This window comes from Poecilia reticulata, chromosome 21, assembly GCF_904066995.2.
Source record: "Poecilia reticulata chromosome 21, P_reticulata-male-v2, whole genome shotgun sequence".
Lineage (NCBI taxonomy): Eukaryota > Metazoa > Chordata > Actinopteri > Cyprinodontiformes > Poeciliidae > Poecilia > Poecilia reticulata.
In genome coordinates this window covers 3,329,982-3,351,621 of record NC_088850.1, presented here as the reverse complement: position 1 = coordinate 3,351,621, position 21,640 = coordinate 3,329,982, and the positions used below count along the sequence as shown (strand labels likewise).

At 37.3% G+C, this 21,640-nt stretch overlaps 1 protein-coding gene across 1 annotated transcript in view; it reads right to left on the bottom strand.

The window, feature by feature from the left end:
* Nucleotides 1-1,719: 1,719 nt before the first annotated feature.
* Nucleotides 1,720-21,640, bottom strand: part of ift172 (intraflagellar transport 172) — a 41,890-nt gene continuing 21,969 nt past the window's right edge. Inside the window, exons 26-48 of the mRNA XM_008397204.3 lie at nt 20,043-20,132; nt 19,819-19,916; nt 19,583-19,718; nt 17,645-17,761; nt 16,914-17,056; nt 16,710-16,803; nt 16,326-16,390; nt 15,427-15,607; nt 15,237-15,346; nt 14,367-14,496; nt 11,698-11,796; nt 10,598-10,707; nt 10,454-10,517; nt 9,635-9,721; nt 8,944-9,060; nt 8,723-8,833; nt 8,515-8,634; nt 7,377-7,472; nt 7,061-7,120; nt 6,243-6,335; nt 5,006-5,159; nt 3,982-4,073; nt 1,720-3,024 (exon numbers count right to left, since the gene is read on the bottom strand). Coding sequence (XP_008395426.1) covers nt 2,935-3,024; nt 3,982-4,073; nt 5,006-5,159; nt 6,243-6,335; nt 7,061-7,120; nt 7,377-7,472; nt 8,515-8,634; nt 8,723-8,833; nt 8,944-9,060; nt 9,635-9,721; nt 10,454-10,517; nt 10,598-10,707; nt 11,698-11,796; nt 14,367-14,496; nt 15,237-15,346; nt 15,427-15,607; nt 16,326-16,390; nt 16,710-16,803; nt 16,914-17,056; nt 17,645-17,761; nt 19,583-19,718; nt 19,819-19,916; nt 20,043-20,132 — 2,457 coding nt within the window. The 3' untranslated portion in view covers nt 1,720-2,934. The remainder of the gene's footprint in view (nt 3,025-3,981; nt 4,074-5,005; nt 5,160-6,242; nt 6,336-7,060; nt 7,121-7,376; nt 7,473-8,514; nt 8,635-8,722; nt 8,834-8,943; nt 9,061-9,634; nt 9,722-10,453; nt 10,518-10,597; nt 10,708-11,697; nt 11,797-14,366; nt 14,497-15,236; nt 15,347-15,426; nt 15,608-16,325; nt 16,391-16,709; nt 16,804-16,913; nt 17,057-17,644; nt 17,762-19,582; nt 19,719-19,818; nt 19,917-20,042; nt 20,133-21,640) is intronic.

The window sequence follows — 21,640 nt, the reverse complement described above, 5'->3', positions numbered from 1 at the left end:
CTCCATCAGAACCATCTCTGTTTGGGTTTCTGCTCTGTTGCGTCCCTCTTACATCAGCCTCCTAAATCCAGAGAAATACGGCATAATTCGTCATCCAAGAACGAACTGCAGCCCTGCAGGTCAGCAGAGATTTGCTTAATCGTCTGTAAGCGAGACAAAAAGCTGTGACAAATAACCAACGTAAACTAATTTCTGTCAAAATAAAAATGGAATAAAAACTGCTCAACACAGAGCCGGTTGGATTATGAGCTGCAGGAATCCGTAATAATTCATTTTTTACTTTGCATTCGTGTTTATGATGCTTTTCTTCAGAGCTGCAGGGAATAAAGTTTCCTAATGGAAAAATGACAGACAGTGAAGAGGCTGCAGAAAACTCCAGTTTAAAGGTAATAAATAATAAAATAAACAAAATCATCCATCCATCTTCAGTATTTATGTAAACTATGAGTAGATAGTGAAGAATATGTTTAGTAGGTGGGCAGGAAATCCAAGTTATTACCCTGTAATGCATTTTCCTCAAACACTTGCAGACTTGATTATTGATCGCGGATGTGCAGGAGAGGCTCTGCTGGGAAACGAGGTAAAAACGATTATTATGTTTACATGGGACAATTTACGACTCCACCGTATTACCCTGGGTTCTGTCAGACTATTTGGACAAATTCTGTGCTTGAAACAAGAAATATACTCAAAATATTGATCCTTTATGTTCTTTCTTTGATAAACGTTGCTGCACAAAGCAATTTTACACATTCATGACGCACAAGGAGGATATAAAAAAGTTATTTCACTGTGCATACAAAATAATCAAATTGTTCCATCACCACATTATAAAAACCTGAAGTTACATGTTTATATTTTGAATTTGCAGTTTTCAGATTGATTTCTCTCGTTTTTCTCTGCATGGACTTTATCTCTCAATAAAGCACCAACATGTTATATTTGACTTATAATAAATAAAATGAACAAATCTGAAAACGTGTTTTCTGTCTTTTGTTCTAGTTTCATAAGAGAATTTACTGTTTCATATAAAAACAAACTGATTGTGCAGTTTGGTTTTAGAAAATGTTGTTTACATTTTTACTGTAAGTACAAAAGGAAACCAGACTTTTAAAAGTCCAGATTATTGGATGGCCACAGCTTCTAGTGCAGACGTTAATATGCATCAGTATGTGGATGTTTTATTAGTTTTTACTTTTTATTTGTCCTCTGACAGCTCAAAGCGAACATTTCTGGTTTATGTGGGTTGTGGTAATAATCAATAACAGCTCTCCAAATATTTCCCCTGCATTAGAACAGAATCAGCAGCTAAAATGTTCCTCTGTGTCTGAGCCAAATGACTTGTACTGCCTTCTAATTTATATCAGCATTTTGAATTATCTTCCAACTATCCCAAGTAGCATTAGCTTAGAGACTAATTTTTGTGAAAAAGTGAATCTTTTAGCTGCTTCCATTCCAGTTATTGATATATAAATTATTGGTGATAACTTTTACTAATACTTTGATGTAATTCAACCTTCACAGGTAAAACATTTATTAAACTTTATGCTCAAAAACAACACCCATGACAGTGTGAAAAAGTGGGACTTTTAGCTGCTTCCTTCACTACAGCTATGTATAAAAATCATCTATATATATATCTACATATATATTTTTAGTTCATCCTGTCAAGAGAATCCAGTATTTTGATTTAAGATTGTTACAAAAGATAAAGGCAGAAAAGCTTAAAATCTTTTTTTTATTTTGACATTTTTAGACAAAATACATTCCGTAGGAAACATGCAGTAAAGGCATAACCGGCTTCAAAAACACACATTCACAGAAAAAGGAACATTTCGGTCTGCGTACATCAAATAAAACCGATCTGCACTGATAAGTAAAGCCAAACTGCAGCTTTACAACATAAACAGAACTTTATTTAAATTTAGATGACAACCTTTGGCTTTATCAGCTGTGCCATCCTGAGAGAAAGTCAAAGACACGACAGAAAAGATACAAAGATGTTCAATATTGTGACAAATGAGATGAAACGTATGAAAATATTTAGCAGTACTTCATATTGTTTTTTTTTTATTTTTTACAAATTTCCTAGTGTAAAGAATTCACTTGAATATAAATTATTTTGACAAACTAATGGCTAAATACTGTAAGATATTGCGTAAGAGGAAACTAAATTTGAGCTATACCAAGTTTAACTGTTTAGATCTTTTTGAGGAAAAAATATTTTTGTGCTAGCTTGTTTTTTATTTTTTTTCTTCTTCATAGCAATAACTTTATATTTCAATAAAGATTATCATTGTGCATTTAAAATTCTGCTTTGTCCCAATTAGAAATGGTTAAATAGTAAAAACTAATTAAATCGACACTGTTTATGCATGTAGCTAGAGCTAGCACTGTTAGCTTAGCTTTCATTTGTGTCATGAAATAAATCAGAAACTATAGAAACAGTGAAGTCTGTAGAAAGTTTTGTGTTTGAGGACCAAAAACATTTTTACATTTGTTAAAATAAAATAACAGAATTTAAGTCTGACCAATTAGCTGTTTTCAAAGATTTAGCTAAACTAAGCTAGGCTATGCTAATATATTAGCTTAGCCAAAATAAGATGAGTACAAAAAGAAAGCAAATGAAGATATTTCCCAAAATATCACACTATGAATCTCGTTAAAATGTTTATGTTAATTATTTATTAGCACAATGTTAATGAAACGTAAAGCATGTTAAAATTCTTCTGACATCCATATTTGTCATTTTTTGGTTATTTAATTTCATTTAAAATGTTTATGTTCTTGTAAACAGTACAGTTAAACAACATTTAATTTCAATAAAAAGAATAAATAAATTAAGAAAAAAAAATCTGACTTAGCTGGCAGAGAAACAAAAATCAAAGAGAAAGATTAGCAGCTAAGGAATATGGAAGTATGTACGGAGTCCCATCAGTGGAAAGAGAATCCTGTTGCGGGTAGACCACCGCACCAGTTATTTAGGAATTTTAGGACATCCTGACACTCTGGACTGTGGGTCGTCTGTGGGGATAAATCAACGCAAACAACCAGTCACTAGTATTTTATGTGTCTGATTCTTACAAACCCTGGCAAGGAACTAAAACACAGTATAATCCAGATATTTGGGTATGTGGATACATCAAAATATGGCATCCAAAATTGCATATAATCAATCTGAAATGTACTCTTACTGTGGAAAAAAACAGAACAATTTGGTTTTCTTTGGATGAAAAACTGTTTTCAGCTGAAAATGTGAGGGACACAAAGAAACAATAAATTAAGTCGGTTCCAAAAATGATTTAATTTTATTATTTAAATGTGATTTATTTAAATACATATTATTTATTTAAATAATTATTGTGTTTATAATTTTATGTAATACTTTAAACCACGGTAGCTGTAGTCCAAACATTATTTTGTGAGTTTGCATTAAAGTGTAAAAAATTACAACATGAATTTTAATTTTATGGTATTTTCTTGTAAATCAGACATTTGGTTGAGTTACAAATATGTAGAAATCAAAGTTTGACAAACTCAGAAGAAAACCTTAAAATTCCTTTAATTTTAAGGTTAAATTTAAGTCTTTAAGTTTGTCGCCTCAGAATTTTGAGTTCTGACAACTTTTCTTTTTTTACAGTGCTGTATGGGAAAACATTTTGATCATTAATGAAAAACAGAATATATGAACACAATTTTTTTTTTACCAATTCCTACTATCCATTACACATCTGAAAATTTCTAAAGCGAATTATATGATTTTAAAAACTTTAGGCTTCCAGATTAAAGGGGTGATGCACTGAGCTAACTGCCATCTAGTGGCAAAAGAAAATATTACAGCCAGCTGATAGTAAATCATAGAAAATTGCAAGAAAAGCTCTTGATTAACCCACTGATATTCATAATTTAAAATCAAAGCTGGTACAAGCACGAGTTTTTAACATTAAGAATTAATGTTAGTCAGATTAAGTCTAATCTCACCTTTGTTGCCATTAGAAATTTATTCCAGTCTTCTTTGTTGGCTGCTTTTCCAGCAACTGGAAACTCAATTTTATTCCTCAGCACAGGATAACCTTCAGACACAGACAACACAGGATCAGAGGCAAACTCTGTCCTAAGAGCAAATATCACCAAAAGCAGCAGAATAAAAGCATATTTTGTGGATTATTTAGGCGTTATCCTTAATATGAATAAAATTGGAACTAAACCAGAACTTATTCAAGCGAGGGCTTTTAATGAACATTTCTAATCGACTAAAAGCACAGGAAAGACACTTTCATAACAAATTACTGTCTTGAAAACTGAAGAAAAAGACTAAAAGCTAAGAGTGCAGAAAAACTACCAGCATATTTTGAGGTTTTTAATTTAATCTTGATGTTTCTCCAGCCGCAGTTACTTTCATTTAAAGGGTTAAATGAATTGTGACGATGTTATATTGTCTCTGGTGTTTATTATTTGAAAAAAAAAAAATCAGTTTCATGCTTATTGTACACATAAATAATATGTGTTACAATTAAATCATCCTGGAGAATGTGTGAAAATGATGAGATTATACAAATTACTGCAGCTGAATGAGGCATTATGGGTAGTTTCTTTCTTCTGGGTGAATAAAAAGAAAACACAAATGTGGAAAACTTTTTTGTGAAAACTAAACTCAAGAAAGAGGCCTCCAAAATTCAGACATTTTTTTGTCTCAGAATTCTTAATTTTTCTAAGAATCCTGAATTTAATCTAAAAAATCTGACTTTTAGAATTTTGATTTTAATTTTTGAATTCTCACCAATTCCTGAATTCTGACTATAATCTCCAAACTCTGACTGGAACCTCAGAATTCAAAAAGTCACAATTCATTTATTTTTCCACTGGTCCTAATCCTCTTCCGTATTTTTTGATTTTTTTGCCTCACAGAGGCTACAAACGTTCGGTTTCTTCCTATTTCTTTCCCAACTTCAAATATCTGGTTTTTCAGACTATAAGTCATGTTAAACACGCCGCGGTGCGTTACCGGTGAGGACACACGGCAGCGAGCGAAGGCCGGTGTTGGCGGCCACCAGCGACGCTTCGTACGTGTCCCTTTCGTCCCGAGGCAGAACCTGTTCCAGCCGGTTTTCCACGGACACCATCAGAACCCAGTCACGGATCTGCTCCAGCTGGGCGTCCTGCCATCGAAACAAGAAATAAAACAGGAACGGCTGTAAAACGCTGCAAGCGTAAGACGGTATTATAGAGAAAAAGAAAAGGAGGATAAAATTTCTGCCAAAAAGAATTTAGTTTTAGAAATATTCTTGAAAAAAAAAAAACATGGAATTTTCCGAGTTTGAAAAGTCAAAAGATTGCTAGAAAAAAACCTCAAACATTTTGAGATTAATCTCTGAAATTTTAAAGAAACTATATTGGAGAATGAAAAGTCAAAGATTTACGAGAAACCCCGCCCCAGAAATTTGAAATTCATTTTAAAAATTTTCCAGAGCAAATTTTGAAATTTCTGGAGTTTTAAAAGTCAAAAATTTGCTAGAAAAGTCAGAAATTTTGAAATTCATCTAAAAAAAATTCTAGAAAAAGCCTGGACAATTTCTGTGTGTGAGAAATTAAAAATTTGCGAGAAAAAAAACGAAATTTTGAGATTAATCTGAGGAATTTTCTAGAAAAAATTATGACTTTTAAGTTTCCTTGTTTTCCTTGAAAATTTCCAAAATTAATCTCAAAATATCATTTGTTTTGCAGAAATTTTGTCCTTTTTTAAAACTGACCAAAAACAGTAAAAAATTAAAACATAAAATATTGTCGCGCAGTACAAATATAAACAAATAAAAATTTAGTGAATAAAACATCTTTAAACATCCTTATACCCTCAAATATTCAACTTAAAAAAAAAAATTCCAGTTTCAACAAAAGATGAGCAAAAATGTGATAAATTCTGCGTCCAGAGGTTTCAGTTTTCGCTAAAATCAGCTCGTCCATCATCATCTCTCGTCTCTCGTGCCTCCTGAGTCTGTGGCTAAAAACCAAAAAGTGATGAAATGGATCAATCCGACAGCCGACGTTCGGCTGACAGCGACACTAATGATTTCATAAATCCACGCGAGCCGCATCTATTCTCATTTATTAACAAGACCAGGGAGGAATGTGACACTAACTCCATCAGATCTGATTTGCGGCACGACATCGATATTGTCTCCATCTATCAGGCCGTAATTTCAGCGTGGATCTGAGCCGAGTGGGAGGAGAGATGACTTTCTTACGGTCGCGCAGAGTTTGGTGGGAAGCGGGACCTCGAAGGGAATGTCTGTGTCCAGGAAGTCGGAGTGATCCGGAGCGCGGCCGTCGTCCAGCGCCTGCAGGAAGCGAGGAAGACGGAATAAATACATTTACTTCTCAGGGACTCGTTTCAGAAAACTGAAACTAAAAGGTGGTGAAGATAAACGGAGCTGGAAGAAAGCTGGTAAAATAATCTCAGAAAACAGGATTAATGTAAAAATAAATCACTTACGATGTTTGGAGATAATATATTTTTAAGAAAAAAATCAAACGGATTCCACAAACTTGACAGGGAAAGACAACTGGACTTCTAACAAAGTTATAATCCCAACAGCAATTTCAAGAAAAAAAGTGCAAAAAAAAAAAAAAGTTTTCATTTATGAGAAGGGCATCGCTTTTTAACTCCTCATTTAAAAAAGGAGAAACTTGTTCTTGTTTTTCATTCATTTGTGACACATTTACAGCTTTACAGGAAGTCATTGACTTTCTCCTGATACAAACACAATTTTTGCGAACATTTAAGTTTTTACCAGTAAAATTTTCATTTGATTCCTTGACGTTTTGACTTTTCTCTTGCAAATGTACGACAAAAAGCTAAAATTTTATTTTTTTACTACGTTTTTCTTTCCATTTAAACATTTATTTTGAACACGAGAAAAACAACAAACATAGATAAATGAATAAAATAAACATAACAAAGAAAGAAAAATATATTAACTTTTACATTTTTACCCTAATTTCCCAACTTTTTATCATTTTTATCCATAGTAGTTCTAACGTTTGACTATATAAATATACTTACATCACACAAGTCCACAAAGTGGTTGAAAAAGATAAATGCCATGTTCTCCCAGCCAACAGCCTGACAAATAAACATATTCAGCATTTAAAGATGAAGATAAAACAAAGTTATTTACAAAAAACCTTTTGCAATTTGATCACCGGTAAACGTGGAACCCAAAGGAAGTTTTAATATAATTCATAATATTGTTCTTTTCAGCATAAACTGGGTTAAATAAATAAGAATGAAAACATAAACCAGACAGGAGTAAAAAAAAAAAAAGCTAAATATTTAAGTAACATTCAAATAGGTTTGTGACATTTCCAGATGGACAAACCTTGCAGGCGAGTCCAGCTTCATAGAAAGCTTTATCTGCACGAATCAGCTCAGTGTAACGCAGCAAAGACACAGAAACCTTCGCTGCTACGCTCATCTGAAAATGCAAATAAACCGAAGAAAGAGCGTCAGTGAAAGCAGCATTTGAACAACAGATGCTTTTATGAGTAAAAGCTGCGTTGCTGCAATATGAACTTATTAAATTCCTGCAGAAGACAGACATCAGTCACCGTGTTACGGGTGACGTTTGTAAAGTTACAGTCAAAAACAAACAGCAACAATTTGGGTTATTTAGCCTGGAATATTTAGTAGCTTAGCGAGCTAACTGTATTGTTCTGAAAAAGCTAAATGTTTAGCAAATTAAATATTTAGCTCCAAACTAAATATCTAGTTAGCAAGCTAAATATTTAGTTTCTTATTAAATATTCAGCTTCAAAACAAATATTTAATTTGCATGCTAAATATTTTATTTGTCGCTAAATATTTAGTTTGCAATCTTAGTGAGCAAGCTAGCTATTTAGCTCTGAGCTAGCTAAATATTTAGCTAGCAGGTTAAATATTTATCTTTACACTAAAATATATAGCTAACAAACTCAATATTTAGCTTCAACCTAAATATTTAGTTAGCAAGCAAAATATTTAATTTGTAGCTAAATATTTAGTTTGCAATCTTAGTGAGCAAGCTAGCTATTTAGCTCTGAGCTAGCTAAACACGTAGCTCTGAGCTAGCTTTATTTTAGGAAAAGAAATGATGATAAAAGGGATGACATGACACGACCCATGTCATGATTTTACGAAGAAGTTCACATGAACCAGCTTTTATTTTGGTAATCCACTTCCGCTTACTGGCAAGTGAATTTGCACATTACGAAAGCTAACAAAATATTTAGCTTCAAACTGGACATTTAGCTCGGAGCTAAATAATAAATGAAATATTTGGTTTGATTTGAAACTGACATTTAAAAATGAAATATGAATAATTTGATGAAAATACGACTTGGAAAATTAACCCCCGTGTTTTTATGACAGGCTGAATCACCTGAAATATTGCGATAAATTTTTGACTGCGTAACTTTACAAATGCCACCCCACACCTACCAACTGAAACATTCAGCATTCATGTCAGATCTAAAGTTTACCAGCTGCTCGACTCCTTTAGCGGCGGATCGCGCCGCCAAGTAGTGAGCGATCAGCAGCATCTGCTCAAAATCCTCATGAGCCGGAGAGTTGGCCTCAGCCGACTTGGTCAAGTTCTCACACTGAAACCCAAACCACAAAGACGTCGCATGTTTCACTGCTGTCGTGTCAGAAACGTAAAAGCTTCCCCTTCCGTGCGTTGGGACTCACCAGCTCCAGCAGGAAGTTTCGCAGGTCGGCCCACATGCGGTAGGACTCGGGTCCGGCAGTGTTGGAGAGGTTGATCAGGTCCAGAAACAGACGCTTGTAGATGTTGAAGTTCTTATAGGAAAGAAAAGAAGACTAAATATCCTGAATTAAACAAAACGACATTACAAGCAGAACAAGGTAACTCCGGTAAAACACATGGAAGGTTCTTGAGTATGTTTTACTTGTGGGTTTGGTGGCGCTCCGTGCTGCATGTAGAGCTGCAGCGCCTTCACAGCTTCTTCCTCCTTGATGAGATGAGTCGCGTACAGAGCCACGTACTTATGGAGGATCTTAAAGTTCTGGCAAAAACAAACAAAGAGCACAGAAAAACTGAAACTTATCCATAACCAAAGAGTTTTACTGTACGACATCTATGATGGCGTATTGGGGCCATTACAGAAACAAAACAAAACAAAAAGGAGTAAATTCATGCAAAATAAAACAACAAAAAAACTCTGAAAGGTTGAGATTAATTTAATACGTTTTTGAGGAGACATTAGGACCGTAGAAATTATGACATTCATGTCAGAAATTATCTAGAAAAATTATGAAAATTTCTGAGCTTCAAAAGTCGAATATTTTCACCTTGTGGAAATTTTCTCTTTTAAAAGTGATTTTATTTTATTTTTTTTACTTTTGACGACAAATAAACATGTCAAGAAACATTGAAACATTTTTCTGCCATGCGGATCTCAACAGTTTACTTTAATCCTCGAACACAAGAAGCTGCTCAGGTCAACTGTCTTTGTGTCTATTAAAGTAACAAACACCTCAGGAAAATCAGGCCTGACGCATTTTTAATAACTTTAACTACGAAACAGAGTTCAAGCCTTAGGCATATTTACAGATGAAACAGAAAGTCTGTCTTTGTACCTGCTTGGAAGCCGTTTCCAGACATTTCTCCCACTGGCCTTTCTCTGCGTACAGATCCAGAGCCGCCATGACGTCCACACTGACCAGCTGAGCACAGAGTCACAACAACAGCTCGTCACGGCCGGGAGACACACAGGATCAAACTCCAAACTGAGTGGACCTGATGTAAAATTCACTTCTCGCATGTTTTCTGCACTTGGGGCTCTACTGATTCTAAAAACAGGCCGAGTGCTTAAAATGGCAATGAGCTCATGTTTTGTTGGTGTCTGGAAAACGAGCCATTTCAAAAACCTCCCAGTTGTTAAGTGACATTCCATGGGCGCCGGCAACCCAAGCAGAGTTCCAACACATTTGATCAACTGGTTTTACCGCTGCACAATGGCTGCTGGAAAAGACAAGTGTTTTGTTGTTGACTTACTATCCAGAAACCACTTACTGCATCTTGTTGGTTGTGCAGGAGGCTCCATTTTGCTTTTCAAAGCTGTACGGTAGTATAATTGCTCATCTGTTTGCAGCCATTTTCACAAGCGAGTGTAAATGTTGAGTTTATGGTTTTGTGTAAAAAATGTCAAGAACATGTTCTGCATCGCCCAGCATGAAAGTTCACCTTTAAAAGTGTTTGATGTGAGGAGTTGTAGGGAAATGGTTTGAAATTTTTAGGAATTATCTGTCATAAGAGTTCGTTCTTGCATTTCTTTTCAGTATTTACATTCATTTACTGGGAAATACGGCGACTATCTACACATTGTTTTTCTATCATTTGGTGTTTTTGGGTTAATTTCAAGGTTAACTCAGCAGGAAAAGCAGAGAGACGCTTACAGACTCCACTCTGCCTTGGTTTTTAAGATGCTCCTTGTACTTCTGGTCCACGTAGTTTTCATATCTGTGAAAAAGAGTTGAGGAGGTAAAGCGACAAAACTTTCCCGTTTCTGGGTTCAGAACAGAGGCAGGTGTGTTTTCAACCTCGGCTCCAGCTCCTTGGCGACTCTCTTGGCTTTATTCCACTCTTCGCCATCAATGAAGGTGTCGATCGCCTCTTTGATGAGGTCTATGTTGAGGTAAAGTTCAGCAGCCTTAAAAAACAAAACACAAAGAGATGTGAGTGAGATCACAGCTTAAAAGGCAGATAACCGTTTTTAACCTTTGAGGGACGTTTAAATTGACTATTTAACTTCTTATCTTAAAATGATACACCTTGTAAAACTGAAGTAAAAAAATCAATATCAATTCCTTTCCATTTTCTTTCTTTAACGGTTTCAGACCTTTCCAGAGATATAAAGTATTATAGATTTATTAAATCTGTTATGCCTGCAAAAATGCAGAGTGGGATATTTTTGATGTGGGTGTTTCAGCCTTCACCGGATCAAAAATGAATGATAACATTGTTTTTTTTCCCATAATTATTTTTGGAGCAATGAGTTTAACCCCGTGCAGTCGCTGCCCGCCACGGGGAGTAAAAGCATGTGACGCATTAATAAGGCTTCGTAATAACACAGACGGCATACCAAGTTTTCATTTCAACTCTGTTGGACAGCACGGACTTCAAACTTTATAAAAGTGGTGTTTTTATATTGGTTTTGTGGTTATTTACTTCAAAATAAAGCCAGAAATATGATCGATCATTTCCGCCTTATTTTGTGGGGTCTAAATGTACCACATTTTGTAACAACCAATGAAAACGTGTTGGCGGTCTGTTGCTAGGTAGAACAGAGACATGCGGAGAGAGACGAGGGGGGGGATTTGGATACGGCAAGAGACGAGGGCGCAGCGATGCTGTGGATTTTACTCAGAGTGTTTCGATGGGTTTGTTAGACTCTAAGTGTGTTAGTTAGAGTTCGTGGTGTGTGCCGGGGTAGTAGTAGTTTTGCTAGCGATCGCTGCGTGGCTTCATAGCGAACGCTGACGCACTGAGAAGAGAGACTGGGACGGCCATTTAGACCTCGTCATGAAAGGGTTAAAGAAAAAACTGACACTCATAACCATAAAGTGTGATAAAAATTAATTTGTTTCATCTTTCCTGCATTAATTTTTTTGCTTGCTTCAGCGTTAAGACGCTCACTCACAGCGTTGAACTTCCTCAGCTGTGCGAGTCGCGGCCCGACGGCCTGAACCACCTCTGTGGCTCGGTTCCCACTCAGGAACTTGATGGAAAGTTCTGCTGCCTGGAAACACAAAAAACACTAAATGTAACATTCACCTGAGCTGGAGTTTTAGACCCGGTGACAAAAAGAAAAACACGAAAAACAACAATTTAAAAGCAAAACATGAACATATTTGCTTATTTGGAACTAATGAAACGCCTTCACTGCTGTTGCAGGAATCGATGCGACTAAAGATGGATGAGTTTCTCTACATGCTGCGACGTTGGTCCTTCAATCCTGGGAATATTCTCCAGCTGATAGAAGGCTGATTTTGCAACCGCCTTTATGTGACTCTGAAGGTTCAGCTTTGATAATAGTTGGTATAAACGCTGATGTCCAGCTTTAATCCCAGCATTGATTTTCCCGACCCTTTGACCTTTGCTGAAGCCTCAGCAGGAGGCCCAGAGTTCAATCAGCAAACGGTTGTAACTCCGGACTCGTCCCTCGGGTTGACGCTACGGTTTCTGGGTTAATAAAAATCCCAGCGGAAACAAACCTATTGATCGCCACGACCTTTCCCTTCACAGCAAACATCCACATTTCAAATGATCTCGTCTCTGCAGGCCTCAGGTCAATAACGCACAGAACCAGATGTTTATCTTCACACAACCAGGAGACAGAGATCCACTGATTACCGACACATTCAGCTGCTTTACACTGAAACTTAAAACAAATGCAGTAAAGTCATGCATTTGAATTGGACTAATGTTTATTTCAACTGCAAATCTGATTAATGTAACACAATACACTAAAAAGGTAGATTATAAATTAAAGATGCTACATTTAACCTGATTTTCTTTTATCTAGGGATGCACCAATATGAAGCTTTGAGTTGATATCTAACAATTATTTTACTAATTGATTAATCTGCTGATTAATTCATTAATCCGATTTTTAAAAATCCCCCATTCCACAAATTTAACAATGTGTTATTTTTATACAATATAAAAAAATACATTAAAAGAGACAAATAAACTAATAATTCAGTTCATAAAATAAAATAATAATAATAATAATAATAATAATGGAACAGATTTATAAATTGATCATCAGAAGGCAGGAATGCATGTCCAAATGCGTCCAAATATATAATACATTCTTATAGCGCATTTTTTAATAAATGTCGTATAAATGTTTAAAAAAAATCAGAAAAGTAAACACCTGTTGGGAAATAAAAACAAATAAAAGTAAACATTTTATTACCTAAAATGCAATAAAGCTGCAAAAAACTTAAGGAGTTTTGACCAAAACATACGTTTTTTTCTTTTTTAATAAATACAAAATGTATATATTTTTTCAACAGTTTTGGCTTAATGACTGAATACGTTGTTCTTCCTGCAAATTGCATTTTTTTGAGTTTGTGCACCCTAGTTAACAATTAATCTCTGTCTTCTCTGCATAATGCTCACCATGCAGTAACTATAGATGCTCACTAGAGATGGATAATATAAACTTTAAATGTCATAATCCAGACATAACCTGGCGCTTTAGGCTGCAGAGCGTCGAGAGAAACAGAAACATTCTCCACAAATAAAACTCGCTCTGCCGTTTATTATTCAGCAGTTTACCCAGAGCAAAGATTTCATCTCAGATTTGGATGGATTTTCTGTTTCCACCCAGGGAAAAGAACAAAAAAATGAGAGAGACAGAAGACTTGGCAATCTGCTTCTGTGGCATAAAAAAAACGAAGATCTCTTCAATCAGTTTGTGCCAATTTTCAGTCACAAGCGCTTCTGGTTTATACAAGCACAGCGCCTCTCAAAAAGGGATTGATTTTGTGATGGAAAAGAAAGATAACATTCAAAATAATGTTTCAACTTTTTGCAGATATGATGGGATGAAAAATGTCCTGATCGATTTGGAGAAGTTTTGTAAGGTAAAAGTCAAATACCTGGCAAATATTACGAAGCCGAAATGTGACTTTCCAAAAGATTGTAACAGACTGAATGGTGAAATTAAATCTGAACTATTAGTTAAAAGCAGAGCTCTTCAATCGGAGCGCAACACAAAGAAAAGAAAGAACAAGAACAAATAATAACAGTGAACATTTAACCAGGGCTGCACAGTGGCTCAGTTGGTAGAGCTGCTGCCTTGCAGCAAGAAGGTTCTGGGTTCGATTCCCCGGTCTTTCTGCATGTAGTTTGCATGTTCTCCCTGTGCATGGTGGGTTTTCTCCAGGTACTCCGGTTTCCTCCCACAGTCCAAAAACATGACTGTCAGGTTAATTGGCCTCTCCAAATTGCGCCTAGGTGTGAGTGTGTGTGTGCATGTTTGTGTGTCTCTGTGTTGCCCTGCGACAGACTGGTGACCTGTCCAGGGTGACCCCGCCTCTCGCCTGGAACGTTAGCTGGAGATGCACCAGCACCTCCTGACCCCACTGAGGGACAAGGGTGAAAGAAAATGGATGGAACATTTAACCATCCATTCATTCATCCAGCCTCTGGGGGGCGCTGCTACAAAGTGCATGGATAGAGTGAAGAGATAAAAACTTGGTATGGAGTTAAACATTCAGATTGGTTGGATCTTCTTCTCCAGTCAGAGCATTGAATGTATTTTTAATGATTACTGAATGAGTTTTGCAGGACTTCTACCTTCATCCAGCACTTTTCCATCAGGGTGAGGTTGGACTCGTCCTTCACCTTCAGGTAACAGTCGACGGCATGGGAATATTCTCCGGACTCCTCCCACTCCTTGGCCTGCTCCAGCAAACCATCCACACCCCTAAGCACAGACATTCAGGATTACACGCTTCAGGAAATCCTTCCTCTTATTTCCAAAAATGACTACGGCAAATTAAAAAAAATTAACAGTATGTCTGATTACTAACCCTCAGCGCCACAGCAGCTCCGCAGCGCTCCCTAATGAAAAATGGGGTCGCAAACTATTCAGGAATAATTTTGCGTTTTTTTTTTCCTCACTTTCTTCCGTCTCCACTGGCAACTTTTGATCTTTTCTCCCACGAGCCATTAAAGCATCGGGGGGAAGATGAGAGCTGCATGCTGCTGGTTTGCTTGCTAACGAGCTGTTGGAAGTTTTAGTTTCAGGGGGAAAAACACGAGAGATTTTTAAATAAAGCATCTGACTAACTGTTTGTGGAAGGATTCATTTGGTGAGCTTCAGAGGAAAGGCTGCAAAATCATTGGGTTATGATTCCTCACACAGGTTAGGCGTGTGGGCTAAATAAAACATGCTCACTACATCTTTCGCACAAAATAATTTTTAAATAATCTGATTTTAGTCTGCAGATCTGCCTACACTAAATCAATTCTGCACAGCTTTTCCTGTGTTGATCGATACGGAAACGTCAGATATTGGCACTGAAAGTGAAAAAAGTGGATCAGTGCATCCCTACACAAACAGCCGGGTGACTTTTCGTTTTGGCGCTGGGGCTTTTTCAGTTGCAGTAAAGACTCAAGTAGAAATATAAACGTTTTAGAGCATCAGGGCTAGATTAACTTTACCGGCCCCCCTTCTTGGAGGTTTCCCTCTCGTAGTCCTCCTGCAGAACGGAGAGCTTGCTGGGCAGATACTCCTTACAGATCCGAAACGCATCGCTCCACATGTCTGCATCCTGTCAAACACACATGGGAGAGATAAAAACCACCGACCTCAACGAGGCACATAAAACAATAAAAAATTTAAAACCATCACCTTATAAAACTTAACGGTCAGCTCAGGCCTCTGCGCTCGCAGCAGGAACGCCTCGGCCTTCAGGAAATCCTTCTCCTCGAAGCAGAACCGGGCCTGGCTGACCAGAACCTCAGAGACGCTGTCCGGGTCGTAGCTCTCGGCCACCCGCTGAGCGTCGGCCCAGTCCTTGTTGTGGACATACCTGGGACAGGTTTGGACAAAACTTCAAATTAGACAAACTTTAAAATATAAAAATAAGAGACAACTTAACTAGTCCCCCATATTTATGCACTAATCTGGAGAGTAATTTAAATAAATGTGTAATTTGCACACCTGGCAGAATATTTTTAATTAGAAATCCTGACTTTCATTTAATTCACAGGTGCCAAACTCAAGGCCCGTGGGCCAAATCCGGCCCGCCTTAAGGCTTTATGTGAACCTTGAAAATAATCATCGTATGTTTAAATAATATTTTAGCAAATGAAGGCAGATTTCTATGGAAAAGGATTAGGGTCACTAAAAAAAAGTAATTCTGACTTTTTCTTAGAATTTACCAGAATTATTTTGACTTTAATCTTTTAAAATCAAGAGTCATAATTCTGAGAAAAACAAATTCTGAGAAAATAAAAGTCAAAATTTTGAGGGAAATATAAGTTACATCAATGTAAAATGATGTTCAGGACTTCCATATTAATGAAGTCGCATAAATAACCGGAAGCCGGGCGGTTAACGGCTTTAACAACAAATACAAGTTTGAAATTTAATCTAAAATGGACGGAAAGTGAAAATAACACGATTTGTGAAGTTCTTAGAAAATGACCAGAAATAATTTGGCATTGCATTTTAGAAAGTTAGCAACTTAAATTTAGCTAAAAAGAGTTTTAAAGAAAAACGAAACAACGTCTTCCTCCAGCACTCACATGAACACGGCTTCTTTTGGTTTTCCTGCTTTGATGAACTCAACTTCCGCCTCAGGAAACCTTCCCTGGTTTTCAAAATGAAACATGTCAGAATTAAGGATTAGCAGAACGTATGAGCCGACAGTCGCAGGTAATAATGTCTGCTGCATTAGTGACTGATCAAATTTACAACAATGATAATAAGGGAAGCATGTCAGACTGTTGGAACTTCATTCAGATGGGAACTGACTTCCTCCTTCGCCTAATAAAGAAAAATCCCGGTTTTAATGAGCCGGGCCTCGTTACAAACCGTTGAACGTCGCTTCATAATCGCATCAAGCTTGTAAACAAAATCTTTCCCACTGTGACGGCGGCTTAGATAAATGAGACAGGTGGCTAATTTACCTCGTCCTCCAGGTATATGGCATGCTTCAGGTGGATCTCAGGAATCTTTTCTTTGTAAGACAGGCGAGCCAAGTCAAAGGCAAAGTCAAATTCACTAAAAGTTAGAGGGAAAATCAGTAAATAACACTTGAATCTAAGCAGTAAACTGATAAATCCTGCACTAATCTCTGTTGCTAAGCAGATAATGACGATGATGATGCTCACAACTTATTAGCAGCAGCCTCGATGGCGTAGTCCAGCAGGCCAAACTTGTTGAGCAGCTTGACGGCGGCCTCTCCGCCCAGACTCTTGGCCCACAGGAAGGCCACCTGTTTCTGGGCAGCAGCACCTCCGTGGCTCTTTGCCACCTGACGCAGATCACAGGGATATTTATGCAGAAATCAGTGCAAAGCTCGTACATGTACTGGGGAATTTTCAGCTGATGATACGAGAGAAAAACATGCAAGTTGTTTGAGACGACATAAACATCGTATTTCAATACTTTAACAATTTAGTCCTTTTTTTGGACACATTCACCTTTCCACGTATCTATTTTAATATTTTCTCTTATTTATATCCAAATTGCGGTTCAGGGGACATTTGTGGCCATTGGAATAACTTTGTGTGGCTGAAGAGTTGTCCTAATTTGGACACATTTGGTAAGTGAGTTAAGATGAAAAATGGAAACTTAAAATCCTTTTAAACAGAAAATGCTGAGTGTTAAGTGTTAGCCTTGTTGTTTTATGCTTTTATTTACTTTACAGAGTTGCCATAATAAATGGAACATTGACCCAGTTTGATTAAAGCGATGAGAATGAAACCAAAGTTTCCTAAAAGTTACTTCTGAATTCTGGAAAGTAAACATAAATTCATCTGCAGACCTAATATGTTCGGGTCAGGTTAGAAATAAATGACTATTAATACTGAAAAAGTAACATGTAACGTGACGTGTTTACCCTGTATGCGTCCTCCCACATGTCATGGACTCTGTACATATGGACTGCTGCCTTCCACTCCTCCGCCTCCATTAAGTGATGCTCTGCTTCTGAGAACCGGGACTCGGCCTCCAGCTCCTGCAAAGTAAATAAAAAAGAAATATATTTACCAAATGTACCAGCATGAGTTAAACATCAAACACAGAAAAGCTCCACAACTTAAAGCTTAGCATGAATTATTAGCCTTCTGCCTTCCTGCTCAAATCTGGGACACAGATTATTCGAAGCTCTTACAATTTCACTTTAAAGCAAGATAAAAAAAAGTATTAAACATATTTAGATACATTTATAATATGCAAAAAACTGCCATTGTGATCATTCATGTATGTAGCTGTGAAGCTAACATGACTATGAAAAGATTATTATTTTCTGTGTTGCCACTTGGGCAACACATTTAAATTAGATGCTTTATTACATGTGCAGAAATCAGTCTAAAACTAATTTGTTGCTGAAATAAAAACAGATTAACAAGCATTTTTCTTCATGTTTTCATTCTGTGTTAAATGTACTGTAGATTTGGGCTTTGAGGCCTTTGAGAGTTGATCTTAATTTAAAGGTTCAGTAGTCTGTGTTAGATAATTCATGAGGGAATATTCCAGAGTTGCAGCTCATTTGCTGTGAAATTCACTAACGCTCTTTATAGCGACTACAGTCATCATGACAGGCAACGCAGTCAGCGACAAAAAAATTAAAAATAATTAAATGAGCAGCGTGTCCAACCAGAAAATATAAAAACAAAACTAAAAAAACTGAAATCTGACATTTGCTGTGTTAGAAGAAAGTCATCTGCTTTTCGGTTTCTTTTGGTTTGTCTGAAATGTATATTTAGTTATAAGAACAAGATTTGAGTCACTTTCTTTCAAAATATTTACCAATATTTACTGCTTCTAATTTAGTAAATAAATAGAGACAGTAAAGTCAGTAAAACTCTCCAGATAAATGTATTTCTATTTACTGTAAAGGTCTGGTTGTAAAAAGACAAATAGTTTGTGTTGTATTTAACATTTTCCTTCCTCAGAAAATTATTTTGGCAATATTTTTACCCTCATTACAAATAAAAAATCTCCATCTGCATCAGTTTTGAACTGCAGTTGGGGGCCACACAAACTCAGTCCAAGGGCCACAGATGGCCCTCACACCACACTTTGACACCCCTGGATTAAACAACCTGAAAATAACTGGTCTTAGTTTCTGCTTGTGTTTCACTAAAACTCCAAAAACACAAAGTTCAAATGGAAATATCTTCACAGACTTTAAATGAGGCAGAAAAAAAATTATAAGTAACTTTTCAGCAAGAAATAGGAGCCAATAATTAAGTCAATAATTCCTTAATATGTATTTATATTTGTAAAATTAGAGATCAAATACGACTTAAAAGAAACTAACATTTTCAGAGACATGCCTTTTTATTAAAGGAACAATCTTTACAGATATAACAATCTAAATCTTTGACTTAAAATGAATTTTAAAATTATTACGGCGAAGCGAAACGGTGTTGAATCAGCTGAAGTTTGGTGAATTTTTTATGTATTTGAAATACGTTAACAGGTGCCAGATATTATAAGTTTAGACTTTTTTCTGCTCCTTTTCATTCATGACATCTTTTAGTTGTTACATAAAGTATTCATATTTGTTACTGAGTGAAAAAATTATAAGTACTAGTTCCACTGGAATATTATTTCACTTATAACTAGAACTTTTTCATCAATTTTAAGGAATTAGTGACTTAAAACAAGCTCCTAAATCTTGCTGAAAAGCTAGTTGAACGTTAGTTTTCTTACTTCAGATGTACTCAAATATTTGCACTACAAACTAGACAAAAATACTTGGTGAGATTTTTCTGCAGAGAATGAGGTGGACTGATTCCTCCACAGAGGAGTTTCCCCTCTGCTGCTGCACCTTGGCCAGGTGGAGGTGGGTCTCCGTCAGCAGGTCGGGGTGATGTTTGCCCACCACACGAATGACATCATCAAACATCCGGTTCTTCTTGTACATGGCGACGGTGAGGTCAGGCCGATCCAAGGTGGAAAAAAGCCTGCCGGATAAAAAAAAAAAAAAAGAAGTAAAGAAGAAGTTTTAGTATCTTTGCTTCTTTTTCATGCAGTTTGGAAAGGTGGCAGCTTGAGTTCGATTACCTTTCAGCCTCCTTTAGCTTCCCGTCCTCCTCCAGCTCCTGAGCTCTGCTGATGTACAGATCGCCAACCTCCTCCTTCGTCATGCACTGCACAGCCAGCTGCACACATTTAACAGCAGCAGCAAAGAAATCCGTCACATTCTGGAGAAAATCTTTAAAAAACTGGCATTCTGATGACATGAACAAATAAAACTAACTTTGCTTCTTCAGTGGTTTGTCACTGACCTTGTGAGCTTCCTCCCAGCGCCCCGCTGTGGTGAACATGTCAACTGCATCTTTAATGTGACCGCCCTTCACAAACAGCTGCTGCGCCACCTACAGGCCACAATGGAAAAACACATCCATCAGATGGAAGGATGGAGAAAAATAACATGACGGATGATGGAAAATAAAAAGATGGATGGATGGATGAAGGTTGGATGGTTGATGGATGATGGTTGGATGATTTTTGGATGGATGATGGATGATGGTTGGATGATGGTTGGATGGATGGATGGATGGATGATGGTTGGACGGATGGATGGATGATGGTTGGATGGATGGATGGATGGATGATTTTTGGATGGATGATGGATGATGGTTGGATGATTGATGGATCTTTTGATGGATGGATGGATGATGGTTGGTTGGATGGATGGATGATGGTTGGATGATTGATGATGGTTGGATGGATGATGGTTGGATGGATGGATGATGGTTGATGGATGGATGATGGTTGGATGGATGATGGATGGATGGATGATGGTTGGATGATTGATGGATGGATGGATGATGGATGGATGGATGATGGTTGGATGGATGGATGATGGTTGGATGGATGGATGGATGGATGGATGATGGTTGGATGATTGATGGATGGATGGATGATGGATGGATGGATGATGGATGGATGATGGTTGGATGGATGGATGATGGTTGGATGGATGGATGGATGGATGATGGTTGGATGGATGGTTGGATGATGGATGGATGATGGTTGGATGGATGGATGATGGATGGATGGATGATGGTTGGATGGATGGTTGGATGATGGATGGATGATGGTTGGATGATTGATGATGGTTGGATGGATGATGGTTGGATGGATGGATGATGGTTGATGGATGGATGATGGTTGGATGGATGATGGATGGATGGATGATGGTTGGATGATTGATGGATGGATGGATGATGGATGGATGGATGATGGATGGATGATGGTTGGATGGATGGATGATGGTTGGATGGATGGTTGGATGATGGTTGGATGGATGGATGATGGTTGGATGGATGGATGGATGATGGATGGATGATGGTTGGATGGATGGATGATGGATGGATGGATGATGGATGGATGGAGGGTTGGATGATGGATGGATGATGGTTGGATGATGGTTGGATGGATGGATGATGGTTGGATGATGGATGGATGCTCCACTTCCTGTTGCGTAACTTCTCTGCTCCTTCAGTCAAATTTCTCTTGCTGATAAACGATGGGAACTTTTCTTCCTCTCCATGTAAACACTCAGGTTTCTTCTTCTTCTTCTCCTTCTTCTTCTTACCGAACCTGCAGCAGACCCCTCTTTCCAGACGTTTCCAAAGCGGCGGCGCGGAGCGCTTGTTATCTTAATTACCTTGTGTGAATGTTCCCGCAGAGCGACGCGGCTGCTATTTTCAGCAGCTGACGGCGAGCGGAGGCCGTTTGGCTCAGCTGATCTCATCACAATCAGCGCAACATGCAGAGCGCATCAACACCATCATCAGCTTCCTGTTCCTTTGTGCTTTCCACTTCCTTTATCTCATTATGTCCCCCTTTCCAACAGCTAGACTCCGTAGTTTATTGT